The sequence below is a fragment of the Rhea americana genome, unplaced genomic scaffold (assembly GCF_003343005.1).
Source record: "Rhea americana isolate MKP2758 unplaced genomic scaffold, rheAme1 scaffold_456, whole genome shotgun sequence".
NCBI lineage: Eukaryota > Metazoa > Chordata > Aves > Rheiformes > Rheidae > Rhea > Rhea americana.
The window spans coordinates 165,429-182,933 of record NW_028186597.1 but is presented as its reverse complement, the minus strand read 5'-3'; the positions used below and the strand labels follow the sequence as shown (position 1 = coordinate 182,933).

Here is a 17,505-nt window from a genome sequence, read left to right as displayed (position 1 = left end):
GCTAAGTCAAAAAGCAGCTAAAACAAATGTGCAATGTACTATGGAGAGAGAAGGCCCCAAACTCCCCCCATAGAAATAACATTTTTGTTGAAGTAATTCTGTGGCATTTTCTTTAGGGCTCACAGCCTTGGCAGAACTCCTGTCAAGAACAGACTCCCCTACATGAAAAATCTCTCACCACTTTCTCCATTTCTTCTCTCTCCCACTGAGTTGCTTCTCTCACCATTTCCATCTCCTAGGAGAGACCAAAGTTAGAGCTACTTCGACCCAGTGCTCTCTCCCACCACGGAGCACCTATAACCTCATGAAAATTTCAGTCACATCCTAGCGCACTCCTGATGAAAGAGCAATGACCTACTGATCCCATAAGAAGAAGGAAGTCCACTACTAGGACAGACTGGCCTACCCATTATATTACAGATTACATGGCAAGTGATTCCCTCGCTAGGGAATTTCAGAGACTTTTTCCAGTCCACACCATCCTCCCAGTTGTAGCTAGAATACCCACCTTCTGTAGAATCTCCAGTTCTTCAGGGCTTAAATCCCGATCAATAGACGAGATACTCTCTAGGCTATTCTTGCGCCCAATACCAGCAGCAAAAGGGTTTGCAATAATTCCTGGAGACATCTACAAAGCAAAAAGACAGCAAAACATGGCAGAACTGCATGGTATGCCATACAACAGATTCCATGTCCTGGGCTTCCAGACATAGAGTATCAAGATGATCCTAGGCGAGTCAGAACTGTAACACAAGTTGAAACCTTATTTCCACTGCCAATTACACAAAGAACTTGAGACCGATGAAAGATTAATTTAAACTGAAACACATACAGAAAGGTGTAAGATGACCAGGGACTGGATATATATTATAATGGAGAATTTAAAAAAAGCTTACTTTCTAAGCCCTGGAAAAAAAGCAAGCTGAGAAGGCACAAGATTTCTGCCTGTAAGTGCAGTAAGGTGGAAAGGTAAACACCAAGTAGTAGAATAAGTAAATAGTAAAAATTAAAAAGAAAAAATAAAACTTCAAATACAACATCGTTGAAGAACAAATAGGTATAAAATGGCCAGGAGAAAATTATTTTGAAAACCAGGTTTCTAACCAGAGCACTGATACTGTAAAACAGTTCTCTGATTAGCAGTGAGATGATCTACAGAGCCTTGAGAGACTATTGCATTTATTAGCTGTGGCAACAAGCTCCAGTTCATATAGCAGGAGACCAGACTTCAGAATCTGGGACTTAAAAGAAAAATCTATACCAAAAGGTTGGAAAATCCAGCAATTTGCTATGAGGAAATAGGTGGGATCCTTGCGGTATTGGTTCCTACGATGGCACAGGCTTCTGTGCCTACTCTTAAGCTCTCACCTCAATGGCAGCTGCAGCCTTGGGATCAAAGCCATCACACACAAGCACAAGGAGTGCATCACCCACACTTCGGAGTATCTGTACTGCTTCTGTATGTGTCATTCCCAGCAAACTCTGATGATTCACCTCCAGGATCCGCATTCCCACCTTCAGACGACCATCCCGGGCAGCAGCTCCAGAGGAGCTCACCTGTAATGAATGGGAGGATCAAGAGTTTGTCTAAGTAGTTAAGAGAAGAAGAGAGAGCGTGGGGACCACTAGGAAGGAGGGATGAGAAGTGAAAACATACAAAGGAAGCAGGGAGAAAAGACAGAGGCTATATGACAGGGAAGGGTTTGGAACTACTTAGGGAAACGATTAAAAAAGGAAGAATGTATGAAGTTTGGCATAGGAAACAGATGTAGAAGAAACGGCTTACAGGAGAGAAAAGGAATATGCATTTGAAAAGTGCTGCCCCAAGGAAATAAACTGCTGCTGGTATGTCAGTGAAGCAGGTAAGAAAGAAAGAAAGCTCACACATCTCTGACTTGTTTTCAGAGGAAGGAAATTATTGGAGAAAAGAGAGGGAGAGAAAGAAAGTGTGCAACTTTTTCACAGAAGAAGGAAAATAAAAGCATGAGTACATAACTTTTGTAAATAGATACTGCACAAAGACTTCTTGTTGTCTTCATAGTAGATATAGACATGGCAAATTATGCATGTGTGTCATTTTCCTTCCTGTTTTTTACAGAAATAGCATGTGGGACTCCTATTCTCTTTCCTCTACAAGTCACAAGAACTCATACTTGCCTCATGTATACAAGCTGTCACCAGGGGAAGCAATTACATGCAATACATTGGTAAGGCACGTGAAAGTCAGATTTTGTCTTAAAGAGTGCAAGCATAAAGAGTGCAAGCATCTATATGTTTGAGGAGAGAGTGCATGCTTTGTCACCAGAACACAGGAAGTAAGCATAAAGGTTTTTATTCATTTTTCTCTTTAGGACAGGGAAAAGAGACTGTAGGATTCGCAGAAAAAAAAACAAAAAACAAAAAAAAACCCAGCACATGCGAATATGAGATTTGCTATAGGAAAAATATGCAAGCTGGAGAAGTGAGAAAAAATAGAACAATACAGAGTTAGATGAAGGTACTATTAGGAATTGGACAGGAAACAATTTAAAGTGCTTTGGGGAAACAAACAGAATCACTAAAGGGCATAACCATTTGCAATGGAAAACTGAAAAGCCTAGAACAAAATGGAACATACACACACGATCAGCCAGACCAAATGAACACCTTGGTACATTAGTTATATACACAGAACTGGCTGGAAACACCAAAGACAAACAAATGGGTTCAGTTCAAATGTCCAGTCTTAAAGCTGAAGAACCAATACGACTAGCCTTAATTAAAAAAAACTATGAACAGTGCTACACAATGGCTTTGCAGAGGAATACGTCAAGGCTCTTAAGGAAAGCTTGTAAATCTATGACAAGAGAACAAGTAAAGCCCAAGGGCATATGAGATGGGTTGCTGGAGAGGGGGGAAATGCAAAGCTACGTTTGACTGGTTGTCAGGGTGGGAAGGAAGTGAGTGAAATGGCACAGGTATCATCAGAAGGGAAGAAAGATAACTGCACACTCTATATTATTGGGAGTAGTGAAAATAAAAAAACCCACAAGCATGAGTGTTTTGCTGGTTTATGAGATTTGTTTTGGACAAAAAAATACCACCAGATATGATATATGTTTAACAAAGTACCTATAAAAAGAGGAGAAGAAAATGCAGCATGCAATTTCTCATAGGTCTAGGGGGAGGGAAAGTACAATGCATGCCTATGCGTAATTTCCTCAAGGCTGTAAAGGAAAACAAGTGTGTGTAGGTGCATGTGCATGCACAAAAGAGGTCACATGCAGCTAAATGGAAAAAGACCAAGTACTCACAATTTCTTTTCCAGGGAGAGCAAGTGCACAAGTGTGACAGTAGAACACCCAGAAATAATGGGAGGAGGTGAAGTTAATGTAGAAAGTGTCCTTAATGCCAACTGTCATCCGTACTATTCATATGTCACCAGGGGACTCTGAGCCATGCCCACTGAGACAGATTATGAATTTCAAATTGTAGGTATAATTAATACTTCTCATGGTATTCAATTGGTAACACTTCATCAAGAAGGTTTTAAAAAGTAGGAGCCAGACTAAAACTAAAAAATACAATAACTAATGTACCGCAAAGAAATGCAAATTCAGAAAGATTAAGTGGAAAGAAGGTGATAAGCAGACACCCAAAGAACATAAAGGAGAAAAAGCAGCGCTCTGTCTCTGTGTTACAGGAGGTATTCCAAGGCAAAATAGAAGAATCAGGAAATACACAGTCATAAGGGTCAGGTAGGAGAAAGTAAGCTGAAATGACACAGTCAGAAGGAGAGCAGAAAAGTTCAGTGCTTTGGCTATATGCAAGCTAAAGTAATCATTAAAATGAAAAAAATAAGTTTTTTTTTAAAAAAAGTAAACTAACCATGCAATGGGGCTAAATTATCAGCTTTCCAAAAACCTAGATGTTGAAACATCGAAGGAGACAAAACCAAATCTAATCATTAAAAATAATTCTGGATTATAATAATCTTAGGTTTTCTTTTACCACTATTACAAATATTGCCATTGAATATGCAACTATGACTTTGAGTATATTTACTCTTTTAGCTTTAAAAAATCATATAAAGTGCTATCAAAGTGATAACAAATGTTGAGTATGCCATTTCTTTGCAAATAGCAAGTTATTTATAGAGGATTAACTGACAATCACGGAGGGTCCACCGTCCAGCAAGGATTATTAAGATCTCTAAAGCTGTGCAGCATTTGCACCCCACCATAACACAGCTAGGCAGGGAATCAGTGACACTAACATGAACACCCACAGAGTCCCCTTCTGGTCAGCAGCAAGAGATGTAAAATGATTTTGATACAAAGATTACACCTCTGATCACGATGCTATCTTGCTAACAATAAAGAAAATGCAATACTTTTTGGTGGGAGTATAAGCAYATATAACAGTATACTGTTGAAAATATGCGTCACGTCTTTGGGAAAAGTGACATCACAAAAGAGTACGCCCACAAGTAGTCACTTACTAAGGAAAGGAAGCAGAATTACACACATGGTACAAGGCCCAGGAGGGAAGGTGAGGAATGCATAATGTTTTTAATGAAAGGAGGAAAAGGCCATGTATGATTGAGTAGGCAGAAAGGTCACAAGCATTTGGGAGAAGAAACAGAAATGGAGAGGAAAATGAAGGAATGTGGGTTCATTTCACGGAAAAAATGCAAAAGAAGAAATGCAAGGCAAAATAGAGACAAACATAAGAAATGAAAGAAGAAATCTTGCAGCTGTTGTAGAGAAGGAAATATGAAAGGATACCCATGCATATGCTTCCGTGGATGGACAAAATTCTGTGAAAACAGGTATAGCCAGTGAAAATTGAAGACAGCACATGCAACAAATTTCTGCAGGGATAATGTTTCTCCCTAGCAGTTCTTGCATGCAATTAAGTTGCAGATTTCAGGGTCTGGTACCTTAGAAATGAAGATGCCTTCATCAGTGGGGTCAAAGGGATTTCCAGCATGACCTTTTGCTCCACCCCGAATGCTGATGCCCAGCTTTTCTCCTGGAGCTTTTTCAATGCATATTTCCTGTGTACACAGAAAAGGTCTTCTAGTTTCTGGGTTAAGTTCAGATTGGAATTGCTGAGCAAAAAAATGGCTCTAACGGCTACCCATTTTCTAAATACTCTGAAAAGGACCTGATTCAGGGTGAAAGGGTTCATCCCTTTTAGGATTTTAGGGGTCAGGGGAAAGGGATGAACCCTTTCACTTACTTGGCACAATTTGTTCTTTTTCACAGAATCACTGAAAAGTTGAGGTTGGAAGAGAAATCTGGAGATCATCTAGTCCAACTCCCCTGCTCAGGCAGGGTCACCTAGAGCATGTTACACAGGACCACATCCAGGTGGGTTTTGAATATCTCCAGGGAAGGAGATTCCACAACCTTTCTGGGCTAACCTGTTCCAGTGATCTGTCACCCTCACAATAGAGAAGTTTTTCCTCATAGTCAGGTGGAACCGCCTGTGTTTCACTTTATGAAAGTGAAACACAGGCACCACTGAAAAGAATCCAGCCCCATCCTCTCGACACCTTCCCTTCAGGTTGCTTGCACATGTTGATAAGATCTCCCCTCAGGCTTCTCTTCCCCAGGCAGAAGAATCTCAGCTCTCCCAGCCTCTCCTCATACGACAGATGCTCCAGTCCTCTGATCAGCTTTGCAGCCCTATGCTGAACTCTATCCACTAGCTCCAGGTCTCTCTTGCACTGGGGAGCCCAGAACTGGACACATTACTCCAGATGTGGCCTCACCAGGGCTGAGGAGAGSRRCAGGRTCAYCTCCCTCGACCTGCTGGYAAYRCTCYTCYTAATGCACCGCAGGAGACCATTGGCCTTCTTGGCCACAAGGGCACATTACTGGCTCTTGACCAACTTCCTATGCACCAGGACTCCCAGGTCCTTCTCTGGAGAGCTGCTTCCCAGCAGGTCATCTGTCAGCCTGTCCTGTTGCATGGGGTTATTCCTTCCTAGGTGCAGGACTGTACATTTCCCTTTGTTGAACTTCAGGAGGTTCCTCCCAGTCCATGAATGCCATTTCCTCTGAATAGTAGCAGAGCCCTCTGGTGCACAAGCAACTCCTCTGAGTTTGGTATCATCAGCAAACTTGCTGAGGAGGCACCCTGTCCCTTCATCCAGGTCACTGATGAATAAGTTGAATAAGGCTGGACTCAGTAGCAACATGGGGGGGCACTGCTAGCTACAGGCCTCCAGCTAAACTTTGTGCCATGGAGCACAATGCTCTGAGCTCTGCCTTTCAGCCAGTTCTCAGTCTGGCTTGTTTTATCTGGTTCTGCCATTTTTTCTATTTCTGTCTCCTATTTCAAGTCTAGTCTTTATGAAATCTGATTATTTACTGACTACAATGTCATCACGGACAACAGGCTTTCCAGCATCCTCAACTGGATACATACTTGTAAGCGATGGATTCTGTCCCAAGAGGAGAAAACTTCTTACTAGAATTTTGACTGTATCCTAGTCCCAAATTTCCAGCTAGATAAGCAACTGCCTTCAAAGGTAAGGCTTCTATAAAGAAAAGAGTGATTTCCCCCAGTGCCCTTACTCAGAACTTACCTGCATACCAGGTGGAGGTGGATCTCGTCTTACTAACATAGTCAGCTCCTGGGTGTTGGAGAGTAGGGCATTCACTGCTTCTTGGTGGGTAGCATGGCGCAGGTCAATGCTATTCACCTCCAGGATCCTATCCCCTACACGGAGCCCACTGCGAGATGCCAATCCACGGGGAATGACCTATGAAGAATCATTAATATTACAGCTGGAAAAGGAAATCCCATCTCTACAGAAAGAGATCTGATAAAACTGTAGCCATTCTTGAAAAAAACACATGAAGAGAAACCAAGTAAGTGTCAAAGCTTTACTGGAAATAGTAAGGAATAATTACCATTGTTTCCCTAGACTATCCTCCAACACCTTCTGAGGCCTGTTTTGACTCCTCTCTCTACAACAAAAGCTATGTATCTGTGTAGAATGTATCTGTGAAGAATCTGCTTGGTGAGCTAGCGCATTAATGACTTTTAGAAAGCCATCGTAAATTCTATCCTCTAAGCATGTTGTGTGTGCATCGACATGCAGTCACACAGAACCCTCTCTCTCTCTCTCTCTCTCTCTCTCTTTTTAATATGGAGGCTTCTGAGGCATTGGAATAAAGTGCTAAATCACTAGAATCTTGGATGATAAGATAGTAGCCAGAGAGATACAAACCCAGCCAAAACGAGCTGATGTCACAAAGACTACAAGTTTAAATTGCTCATACATCAGGAGAGCAAGGAGTCTGTGACACAAGCAAAAAGGAAACAGAAGTTTTCAGTCATCTGACAAACCTTGATATAACTAGTACTGCTAGTAGTACCAGTTACTTGCTATAGGATGCCATTCAAGTGGGATTTTCATTTATATTATTAAAGTTGGAAGTCATCTAACACATCTTGGAAGATTATCACAGGTCACTCAACACCACTACCATCTCCTGCTCTAAGCTCAGTACCATGAGTACAGTTATCTCTCAGATGAACATCTAATCTCAATCTGAAGGTGGTGATGCCTGCAAGAACTATGATCACCCTTGACAATTTTCTCAGTGAGTAATTATTCTTTCCTCAGTTTTCAGCCCACTATTGTCTGACACCTTTTTTAAGCCCCTGTTTTTATTTTTCTCATTTGGAAAAAGCATTTTTAAGTACTTTACAATTTCTCCACAAGAAGGTAAAAGTCTGTCACTATATGACATCTTCTCCAGCTCTTGAATCATCTTTGTAGCTTTTATTTCCTCTTCTGCATATTTAACATCTTCTAATACTGCAAATAGTTCAAGTGGATGAAGGTTTTGACTTTCAAAGGAAGCTTTGGTCCCTTTACTATCCCATACTGTATGCCCAAGATCATGTGGACAATTGTTTTCCACCAAGAATCCATGCTGTAGTTYGTTTGTTATGATGCTCCCATGCTTTTCTAAGTTTTTGCTTTTCAGAAAATAATACCACAACACAGTATAGATATAAATGCTCATGTTCAGTTACATTAAAGTATCTGAACAGAAAATGTGATCAAATTCTCTTTTCTCCTCATTACTCCTACTCTCTTCATACTATGTTGTCTATATTTTTACATAAATTTTATTGGCTGCAACTGGAGATCTACTTCAACAGCACTGCTACTATTGAATAGCATCAGGTCTGGTATAAAACCCTAAAAAATCCCCCCAGAGACACTCCCATTCAACGACATCCTACTGATAGCTGCTCCTTGAAAACTGCCATCCAGTTCCAAGTTCTTTTAATGTGTTTTCTGCTATTACATAGCATTAACTTCTAATTAGAAGATAATACAGCAATTGTCTTATAAAGGTTACTTTTATCAAGCTGTCTTTATCAATTAAAATATAACACTGGCAAAGAAAGAAAGATTTGTTTTACAATGTCATTCAACGTGTTTGTATGTTCTGATATCAGTATTTCGATCTGACCAAACCCTGTGCAAGCCTTTCCATTATTTTGCCTATGACTGATGCCAGACTAACCAGAAGATAGCTTTCTTCCAAAAGTTCTGAAGGACCACAAATGTGAAATTGCAGTGCTCTTGTCCAAAGTGCATGATCTATCATTACAAATGGCCACTGTAACAATCAGTACAATGCTGTAAAAGGATCTTGAGAGCTATAGACCAACTAACCTAACTTCTATTCCTGGTAAAATGACAGGGTCAACAGTAAAGAGTAAAATTTGTGTGCATGTGGATAAACATGCTTTGTTAGGAAAGAGTTAGGCTGGCTCCAGTAAAAGGAAATCTTGCTTCACTGACCTGTTGAAGCTTTGTGAAGGAATCAGTACACCCACAGCTGAAACGATCTAGTAGCCATAACATGGATTTCCAAAAACCCTTGACAAGGTCCCACCCTAAAGGCTATCACAGAGACCGAGTCTCCACAGGATGGGAGGAAAGGTCCTTTTATGACCCAGAACACTGGGTCAAATGAACATTGGCCTGGACACTGGAGGGCACTCCTGTTTTTTTCTTCATTACACATTCATCCCACTGACACTTTTTGAGTAACGGCCAGTTTTCTGAATGTCCACATCTTTCCAGGATTCATTAAAAGCTAAGAGAAGCTTCAAAAGCTAACTCCTCAAAACAGTTCAGCATGAGTTATATAGGTTTGTTTGGATTTAAGTATCATACAATTTCTAAAACAGCAGCAGTACGTCTTATACAAACTAACTCTTTATACATGTATGAATCCTTCCTCCCTATTCCCTGCTTTTTGTTTTTTAATCTACACTGTACTTCTCAGACCCTTGCATCAAAATCCTTCTTCTTAGCCCCAATAATTAAGCACTTGAGGGATGTCCACTGCTGGGCTGCCTACACAGCAGGTCCCTACCTTTGATATGAAGACACCTGGTTCGTGAATCCCAAATGGATGGCTTGAATGGTCACTACCTCCTACAATGCTGAGTCCCAGGGGACCACCTGCTTTTACAAGGTGAATCTCCTTGAGGGAAAAAGAAGCAGAGTTACAGAGAATAAAGGATATCACATAAGGATCAAAGACACTGAAAAACATGGAGTTGGGGATGTTCTGAGTTAATGAGCACAAGGAAGCTCCCAAAGTACAAGGGAGCTCCCCATTATTTCTCAATGCCCCAATAACTCAGCAGGCCAGCCCTCATCAGGCTGATCACCTTCTCAAACAAAAAACACTCAGTGTTACACCACTTACATATTCCAGCTGTCAGACTCACCTCAATCGGGTACTGATCCTCCAGGCCTTTAGACAGATGGTTCCTTTGCAGTGAAGGTGTCTCCTCAGGTGGGGTCTCCCCATGGCTGGGAGGTGGTGGTGGGGAGTGCATGCGCACTCGTGGCACCCCTGGTGAGTCTCCCTCGCTGAGCTGCTCTGCACCCTCTCTCTCTACCAGCAGCACGATGGTGGGGGAGGATGCGGTAAGCAGCGCTACTGCCTGATCATGCCTGGCTTCTGTCATGTCTACCCCATTGATCTAGAACAACCCGCAAACTCAGTGTCAGAGCATTACCCAAGTACACCCAAGTTGTTTTAAGCATTTGGCTAAGCACCCTAAAGGACCCCATTCTGCTAGAATCCTGCCCCTCCTCAAAAGTCTACTAAAGGTTTATGCCAAAGGACACCATAGCTTACCCTGCTCCTGTGACAAAGGGACACAGATACCTGCATATATCCAGCCAGACTGCAAGTCTTTCTTTAGCCAGTTCACCAACCCCATTCCCACTTTCCCTGCACACCTCCAAGATATAACAGCATCAGTGATGTTCCAGGGGACCATGAAGACCCAATATCATGCTCTACCTACAAAGATAGCTATTGCCAAGATTATGCTCTGGTCCACTCATTATCAGGAGACTACCTATCACTGTCGTGGCTTTGCATTCCAGTTTGCCTGCTGGTTCACGATGAAAGAAGCACAAGGGGCTATATTAAAGGAATGAGTCAAAAGATCTTAACATGGGAAGAAGGCAGAGTAGAGCATTAATTCCCAGAAGTGTCAGATCACAGTAATGTGCCACAGAAACATTTGCCACTGTTCGGGCCATTTTCCCTCATCAATCATGTTCAAGAGCCTAGTAGCAGGCACTGAAGTACTGAAGGACGTGATATGCTGTGTGACAGGACCTGTGGCTATCCACTGAGCTGCTGCCCACCCATGCTAAGCAAGGTCAGGGCAGTTCAGGGAGGCTTGTCCTATGCTGCCAGTTTTAACACATGAAAGCATACATATCAAAAGATTTAGAAACACTGAGAAAGAGGTTCTATCAGTCAACAGTGACTGGCCGGCTGATGCAAAAAGAAAACTATCATTCTTTTGGGCAAGAAAACATTATCCAATATGCTATGCCAAGTAATTTCAAGAACACAACTACAATCCTGCTATGAAACCAGCAAAAGATACGATGCTTTGGATAAAGAGGTATTTCAGTACATATTTGGAAGCGGCAATGTCATTTGTACAAGCCATTGATGGGAACTCATCTGAAAAACTGTATACTGTTCTCATCATTCATATTAAAAAAAATCTTACACGAGTTAACATATACATAGAGAAGAGCTACTAGGCAGAAGAACAGAGAGTCTGCCTTAGGAAGAACAAGACTTAAAACAGCTTGACTAGAATATCAAAGGCCCAGAAGGGATATGACTGTTCTGCATGAGTGTAGGAGGGACAGAATATTGAGCAGAGAGCTAAGCTAGAAGAATGCTGCCAACAGGACCAAACTTTCCAAGAAAAAGTTGAAATTGAAAGTTAAAAGTTTTCTAATCCTTATGTTCTAGAACAGCTTCCCAAAACGAACAGTGAGGACACGAAAATAACAGCTATTAAGATGGAGTTTGATCAGCTTATGAAACAACAATATGACTATACCAGCCGCAGCAAGCAATTGGATTCCATGGCATGATTCCTTGCTGCCTGATTCCTAGAAATATTAAAACTAGTCCTCAGATCCCTTGTGAGAAAGCAGTTCTTGGGCAAAGCTAACTGCACACAGTCTGGAAACACTTTGTCCAGAACTTGCACAAACACTATCATCATTCTCACCAGACTTGCCTCTATACAATCCACAGCCAAATGTGACAGTCCTCTTAAGACCAAGCAAGGTCTTTGTCACCCTACTTACGGCTCTCAGTAATATAGCCTGCTTACCAGAGCTATCTTCTGGTCATACCAAAAAAAGATAGGTGAGACAAACTTATACTCCTAAGTGTGACACAGACAGGAAACGCTCAGCCCCCTAATCTCTCCTCTTAGAGAGGAGAGACAGGTCCCCAAAAGGGCACCTTTGGTACAGACCATACCTGACTAACAGAAGGACACGAAGACACGCCAGTCTGCATACACATGACAGAAGAGGTTGGGAACCTGACAATGGCAGTTTAACATAAAAGAGAAGGCAATAAGCAGGAGAGAAGAAATAACCACACAGATACACAAACCCTAATGAATGGCAGATAACGGAGACAGTAAGACCAGCAAGACACCGATGGACAGATCATTAAAGGAATCACTTAAAGATAACCTTGATTCTTTTTGAATTTGGTTTGACCAAAAATTTATTAACCAATAATATGACAGAAAAAAAGGTTATAATGGGTTATCGAAACAGGTCTCATGAGAAAAAAAAAAACTTACTACAGCAAGTTCTAAGGGTGATTGTGGGAATGTGCAAAACTCATTATGTGATATTTATGGGAAGAATCCAAAGTGGGGGAAAGTGAGGGGACAAAGTGGATCAGAGAGAAAGCAGCACGGGAAAATAGAAATGGTGGAGAATAAAAGAGGGTGATTACATGTAAACAGGCTGCTGGTTGATACATTTTTCTGGTCAAGGCCTGTGCATGATCACCAAAGGCTGCTCTATATACTTTTATTGAACATGATTCCTATCTACCATGAGTCTGCACTCTATTCTCCGTGTGAGCATGTGCAAAACAGATATGGAGAGATCTACTAGTGAACTAGTGAACTTAAAGCTAGACAAGACGCTAAGTAGCGAACTAGAATCTGGAAAGATCCAACATCCGGCCCAAAGACTGAAGAGACATGTAAATGTGAACATTCATGTGAGTTAAGTGAGGGAGTGTACGTATACGTTTCACTAACAAACTTTAAACATGATTAACCACCAAGAAGGAATAAACTCAAGTCAATTGTGTTGTTCATGCCCCATTTGAGGGCTGTTTTTATTTATGTGGGCACCCATAGAGGTACTGTCCTCCTTCCTGTCGGTGTAAATCTGTGGCTAGCTATATCTACAGTGTGTAGGAGTGTGTGTAAACATGTGTGCCCTTTCAGCTTTTGCACTCAGCCTTGTTAATGCAGCTAGACCTGGGAATGGGGAGAAACTGCAGCCTTGCCTCCAGTAGGTTGCAAAGGAGGAACCCTTTCAGTCCTCCAGATCCATCAATTTTTAACAAAGATGACACACAAGAGAAAGACTGAGCCATGAGGCTCTTTTCACCAGATCAAGGCCCAATAGCTTCCAGAGACAGATCTGTAGTAGTAGATCTGAAAACCATTCTCTGTTATCATTCCACCACTGATAAGAACAAAAGAATGATCAGGCTTGGCCAAACCACAAGTATACCATAGTACTTCTACAGGTAACTAATGAGCTGGGAACACAGGAACTCTCCAAGTCAGAGGTATATCATATAGTAGCCCTTGACAGCATTTTCCTCATGAACTTCTCCATTGCCCAGCAAGTTATGCTGCCTTTTAAGCTTTTGGATAGCTACCTTTCAGTGGCCTTTATCACCATGCCTCTGCTTAGGAAGAAAATAAGGCCAATCAGAGCAGTTTGGCTACTCAGTCCCCAAGGGTAATGAAAAGGTATCATCTGTCCTTTACCAGTTGCACACATGGTTCTGTGTCCCAAGGAGCTACAGATCTCTGGAAAACTTTGTGACCAGACTGCTCTCACTAGGGCCCTCATCTACTGTCTGATGCTACTATTGCCTTCAATCACTCCAAAACCAATTTTCTTCATTCTGCTCCCAAACCTGTCACAACAAACTGCCTTTCCTTAGCCACCACTTCCACTTCAGCACCTTTCCTTCYGGACTCTTATCTGATGACTCAAACTGTCTAACACTCCCCCCTTGCAGCTCCCTGTCCTAGGTCTTTTGCTACCAAGATGACTCTTATGATATCCACCACAGAGCTATACCAGGGCGTCTTTCACAAGAGAGGCTAGAATATGAGGAGGGCTGGAGAGTAAGTAGTCAATCACAGGTGAGATTTGTGGGGTGTTATCTTTGAAGAGAGATCTAGGCTGGGCTCTTCAATCCATATACTCAAAGCTCCCTGAAGCAAATAAAAGGAGTTATCCCTGTCCTTCCCTGCAGAGAAGTCCAGGATGGCTTCGAGCACAGGATGAGAATAGGAAGCTGTGCTGTATTTCTTTTTTTAAGAAAACAAAAATTCTTTGGCAAAGTGAGAACAGAGGCATGACTGGGAGACTGTGGCCTTGGCAGATGGGACATATGAAACTGCCTGCATCCTGCCAGGGCCCTGTTGCTTCCCTCATGCAAATCTAGGGGATCATCTGCAACGTGCACAGTACATCCCAGGAATCACTACATACTGAAAATCTTTCCAATAAGAATGGGCAATCATTGCCTGGAGAGAGTTGCAGTAAACAGTGAAATTTATACGATGTTAGCTGTGCACTGTTCTGTAGTGAACACTCTCAACATCCTATACCACTGGGCCAGAGCAGTACCACAGGTCTAAGCTAGCACGAGACATGGCCACAGACAGGATAAAACACATAGAGCTGCTTCCACCTCTCTTACAATAAGCAGATATTCTTGAGGACAAATACCTCCCAGAAGATATGAGAGGCCTCAAGATACAACACTACCTCCCACCAAGGAGGGACATCCTATTTAGCAGTAAACCCCACAAATGGGAAAAGCAGAATAGCAGCTACTGCCAAGAAGCAAGGCTGATAGAGATGGTAAGGTCAGACACTTGTGGGGAGGCACAGGAAGTTATGTGAAAAGCCCAGACTAGGCAAGTATTTCCGCAGAAGATGATAATTTGTTCCTATCACACTAATCAAAGCATTGGAGCTGTAGCTGATGCTCAGCACTACATCTCTTATTACTGCACATACTTCAACACGGGCTATGTCCTTGAGAGCAAAGGACCATGCTCTCAAGCATGGACATATTTCCTGTCTGTGCAATAACACTGTGCCCTTCATGACAGCAAGGTGTGTCAGAGGACCAATGACAGCAAGGCCTTAATCCATATCAAAATCTATTAATGCTCCTGAGTTCTATAAGCCTTGAGCCCATACAAAGCAGTCTGAAAACAGCTGCAAGCTGTTTCTCAGGAATCAGATCTGCTTTTCCTAAGAAGCTGCCCATAGAAACAAATATAGCTACTAATGGAGGGTTAGTGTTGGGGTGGAGGGTGAACAAAAGCAGGTTTCACTTCAGACTCTACTCTGCGATCTTCTGTCTCTTTCTTGCCACAGGTACAGCCAATCAACACCATACAATGGGTTGGATGCCAGGAATTATGTCTCTCAGTCATGCCTCCATACCAGTGGAGCATCAAAAGATGAAGTAAAACAAAACAAATTAGGCTAGCTGGCATTGTAATGGCTTGATTTTGGGGGCAGAAAGTAACACTAGCAAGGAAGGAGAGAAGCTGTACCATTTCAGGTCCCCTGTCAAAGTAGGAATGCCAGACCTAAGCCAGAACTCCATTAAAATTTAGAGCCAGAGAGAATACAACACAGCCCCCAGCCTAGGGATAGAGCAGACAGAAGCCAGCACTGACAAGGCTGTATCAGTGTTTACACACACCAGCCCTGTGGTAACACGTGCTCTTACCACAGCAGCTGCATTGGAAACCCACCACCAGCACTAGGGATGCAGGAGCTTTCATTCACTCAGAGGCAGCATGCGAGCTTGGGAAGAGGGTGAGGAGACTCAGCAGACTCGCCACAAGAGGGGGAGCAAGTGACACATAAGGCAGAGAGACTTGATGGTTAAAGGCAGCAGTCAGATTCATACCGCTGACACAAACAGTATGGAAACTTGGTGCCAGAGTTTCAAACGAAAGACTGGGGAATGGACTGCAATACGCACGGCCCAATTCCACAGCACTCTCAGTTAGTTCCCCTTCTCTCCAGCCTGCACTGACCCCTGCCACCTTGCTTTCCACAGGGACCAGTTGTCCACCATGCCCCAGAAGAGTTTCCCTTCCCACACGTCCTAGAGCACTGCAGGAGAGGTCTCCAAAGCTGTCCTACAAGGCTCTGGAAGGAGACCCAGGCCAGGGCAGTACCATAGTATCATCTCTCTCCACTGCAGCCTGCATTGCTGCATGCAGTCCTTTTGGGGAAATACTCACATGCAGCGCTTGTGGGAAAAAGGGGAGCAATTAACTACACCCACTGCCTGTCACAAGCTGGTGACTGGCAGGGGCAGAACCATCAAGATTTAAATGCTCTCCCAGATGGCCAGGGAGCTGAAGAAAAGGACTCCAAAACTCCAGCTTCAGTGACAGGAAAACAGCTCCTGTCTGAGGAAGGACAAGGAGTCGTACTTGTGTTTGCTACCCAGACAGCAACGAACCAGACCCCTTGCCAGACTCTCCTGCCCTTCCCCATACACCCATACTCACCGAGATGACCCGGTCTCCTACGTGCAAAGTCCCGTCCCGATGGGCGGCACCACCTTCTGCAATCCGTGAGATAAAGATCCCCTGAAATACAGTCAGGAAGGTCAGAACAGCCTATGTTTCCCCTTACCAGAGCCTTTGCCTCCCAGAATTGCTCCCTGGCACTAGGTAAGTCTCAACTTCTTTCCATCAGCAGACTCCTCCTCCTTTGCCCTGGCACTTCCCCTTCATTCCTCACTCTGCACACAAATCCTCTTCTGCGTCTAGAGCCACCTGCAAAACCTTCAGCCGCAGAAAAGCCTTTATGTGGCCATGAGCCCGGAATATATGTAGCCAAGAGGACAGAGGCAGGATTAAATGTCACTGGCTTGGATCATGAACCTCAGTCCCACCTCTTTCTCAGCTTCTTTCCATCCCCAGCTTAGAATAGATTTTGCCTCTCAGCACAGGGAAGATAAAAGTGCCTGCCCAGCCCACCAGCCGTGGAGTTCCTGGGCCATGCTGCTGCTTCCTGCCAAAAGTGGGGAAGAGTCTGCATTGCTCTCACAGCCTATGCAGAGATTTGGTGATTATGCACCATCATTCCCAGGTGATCATCACTGACCGTGTCACCAGCCCGGTAGGGTGTGGAGCCTTTGCCACCAGCAATGCTGAAGCCCAGACCCTTCTCATTGCGCATGAGGCAGGTGGAATATCTCTCTGTGGGAGGTGCCCCCTCAGGCCGCTCTGGGAAGCGTAGACCACCTCGCCTCTCACGAGGACTGTAGTCATCCTCAGGGCGCAGTGGTGTGACGGTGATGGCATTCTCTGGCTCCACCATCCGCTCCCGCAGAACCATCATAGAGACGGAGCTTCCTGATCCACGCAGTGCTTCCACTGCCACATGATGCTCAGCACAGTGCAGGGACACGCCATTCACCTAGGGATAGACAGAGTCAGCAACAACCCTGAACTCCACAGGGACCTCTTCCAACAGTCTGCACGGACAGCTGCAGTCTTAGAAACTGCTGCCCCACAAAAAACACAGCTGATCTCCTACTGAGCTCTATTTTGTCAACTTGTTTCCACTGGGATACCCCAGACCTCATCTACTTCCTGCAAGGGAGTTTCCCCATACCTGYACACAGCACAGGAGGCTCCTACAACATGTGATGCCTATCCCACCGCCTACAACACAACAACAGCCCCTGCCAAACAGAATAAAGGTCCTTCTAGAGGAATTCTCCCTCAAGGTCCCCACATACAGCAAACACATCCCACAAGAACCCCTTCAGACAAGTAACCRCTCACCAAAACCTATCTCCCCTAACAGAT

The 17,505-nt window shown here is 43.5% G+C and overlaps 1 protein-coding gene across 1 annotated transcript in view; it reads right to left on the bottom strand.

Annotated features, from left to right (window-relative positions):
- The window catches only part of SCRIB (scribble planar cell polarity protein), a 117,524-nt gene that overhangs the window by 43,423 nt on the left and 56,596 nt on the right, over window positions 1-17,505 (bottom strand). Inside the window, exons 20-28 of the mRNA XM_085316180.1 lie at window positions 16,796-17,110; window positions 16,195-16,275; window positions 9,763-10,020; window positions 9,402-9,512; window positions 6,578-6,754; window positions 4,922-5,038; window positions 1,369-1,557; window positions 509-628; window positions 179-235 (exon numbers count right to left, since the gene is read on the bottom strand). Coding sequence (XP_085172306.1) covers window positions 179-235; window positions 509-628; window positions 1,369-1,557; window positions 4,922-5,038; window positions 6,578-6,754; window positions 9,402-9,512; window positions 9,763-10,020; window positions 16,195-16,275; window positions 16,796-17,110 — 1,425 coding nt within the window. The remainder of the gene's footprint in view (window positions 1-178; window positions 236-508; window positions 629-1,368; window positions 1,558-4,921; window positions 5,039-6,577; window positions 6,755-9,401; window positions 9,513-9,762; window positions 10,021-16,194; window positions 16,276-16,795; window positions 17,111-17,505) is intronic.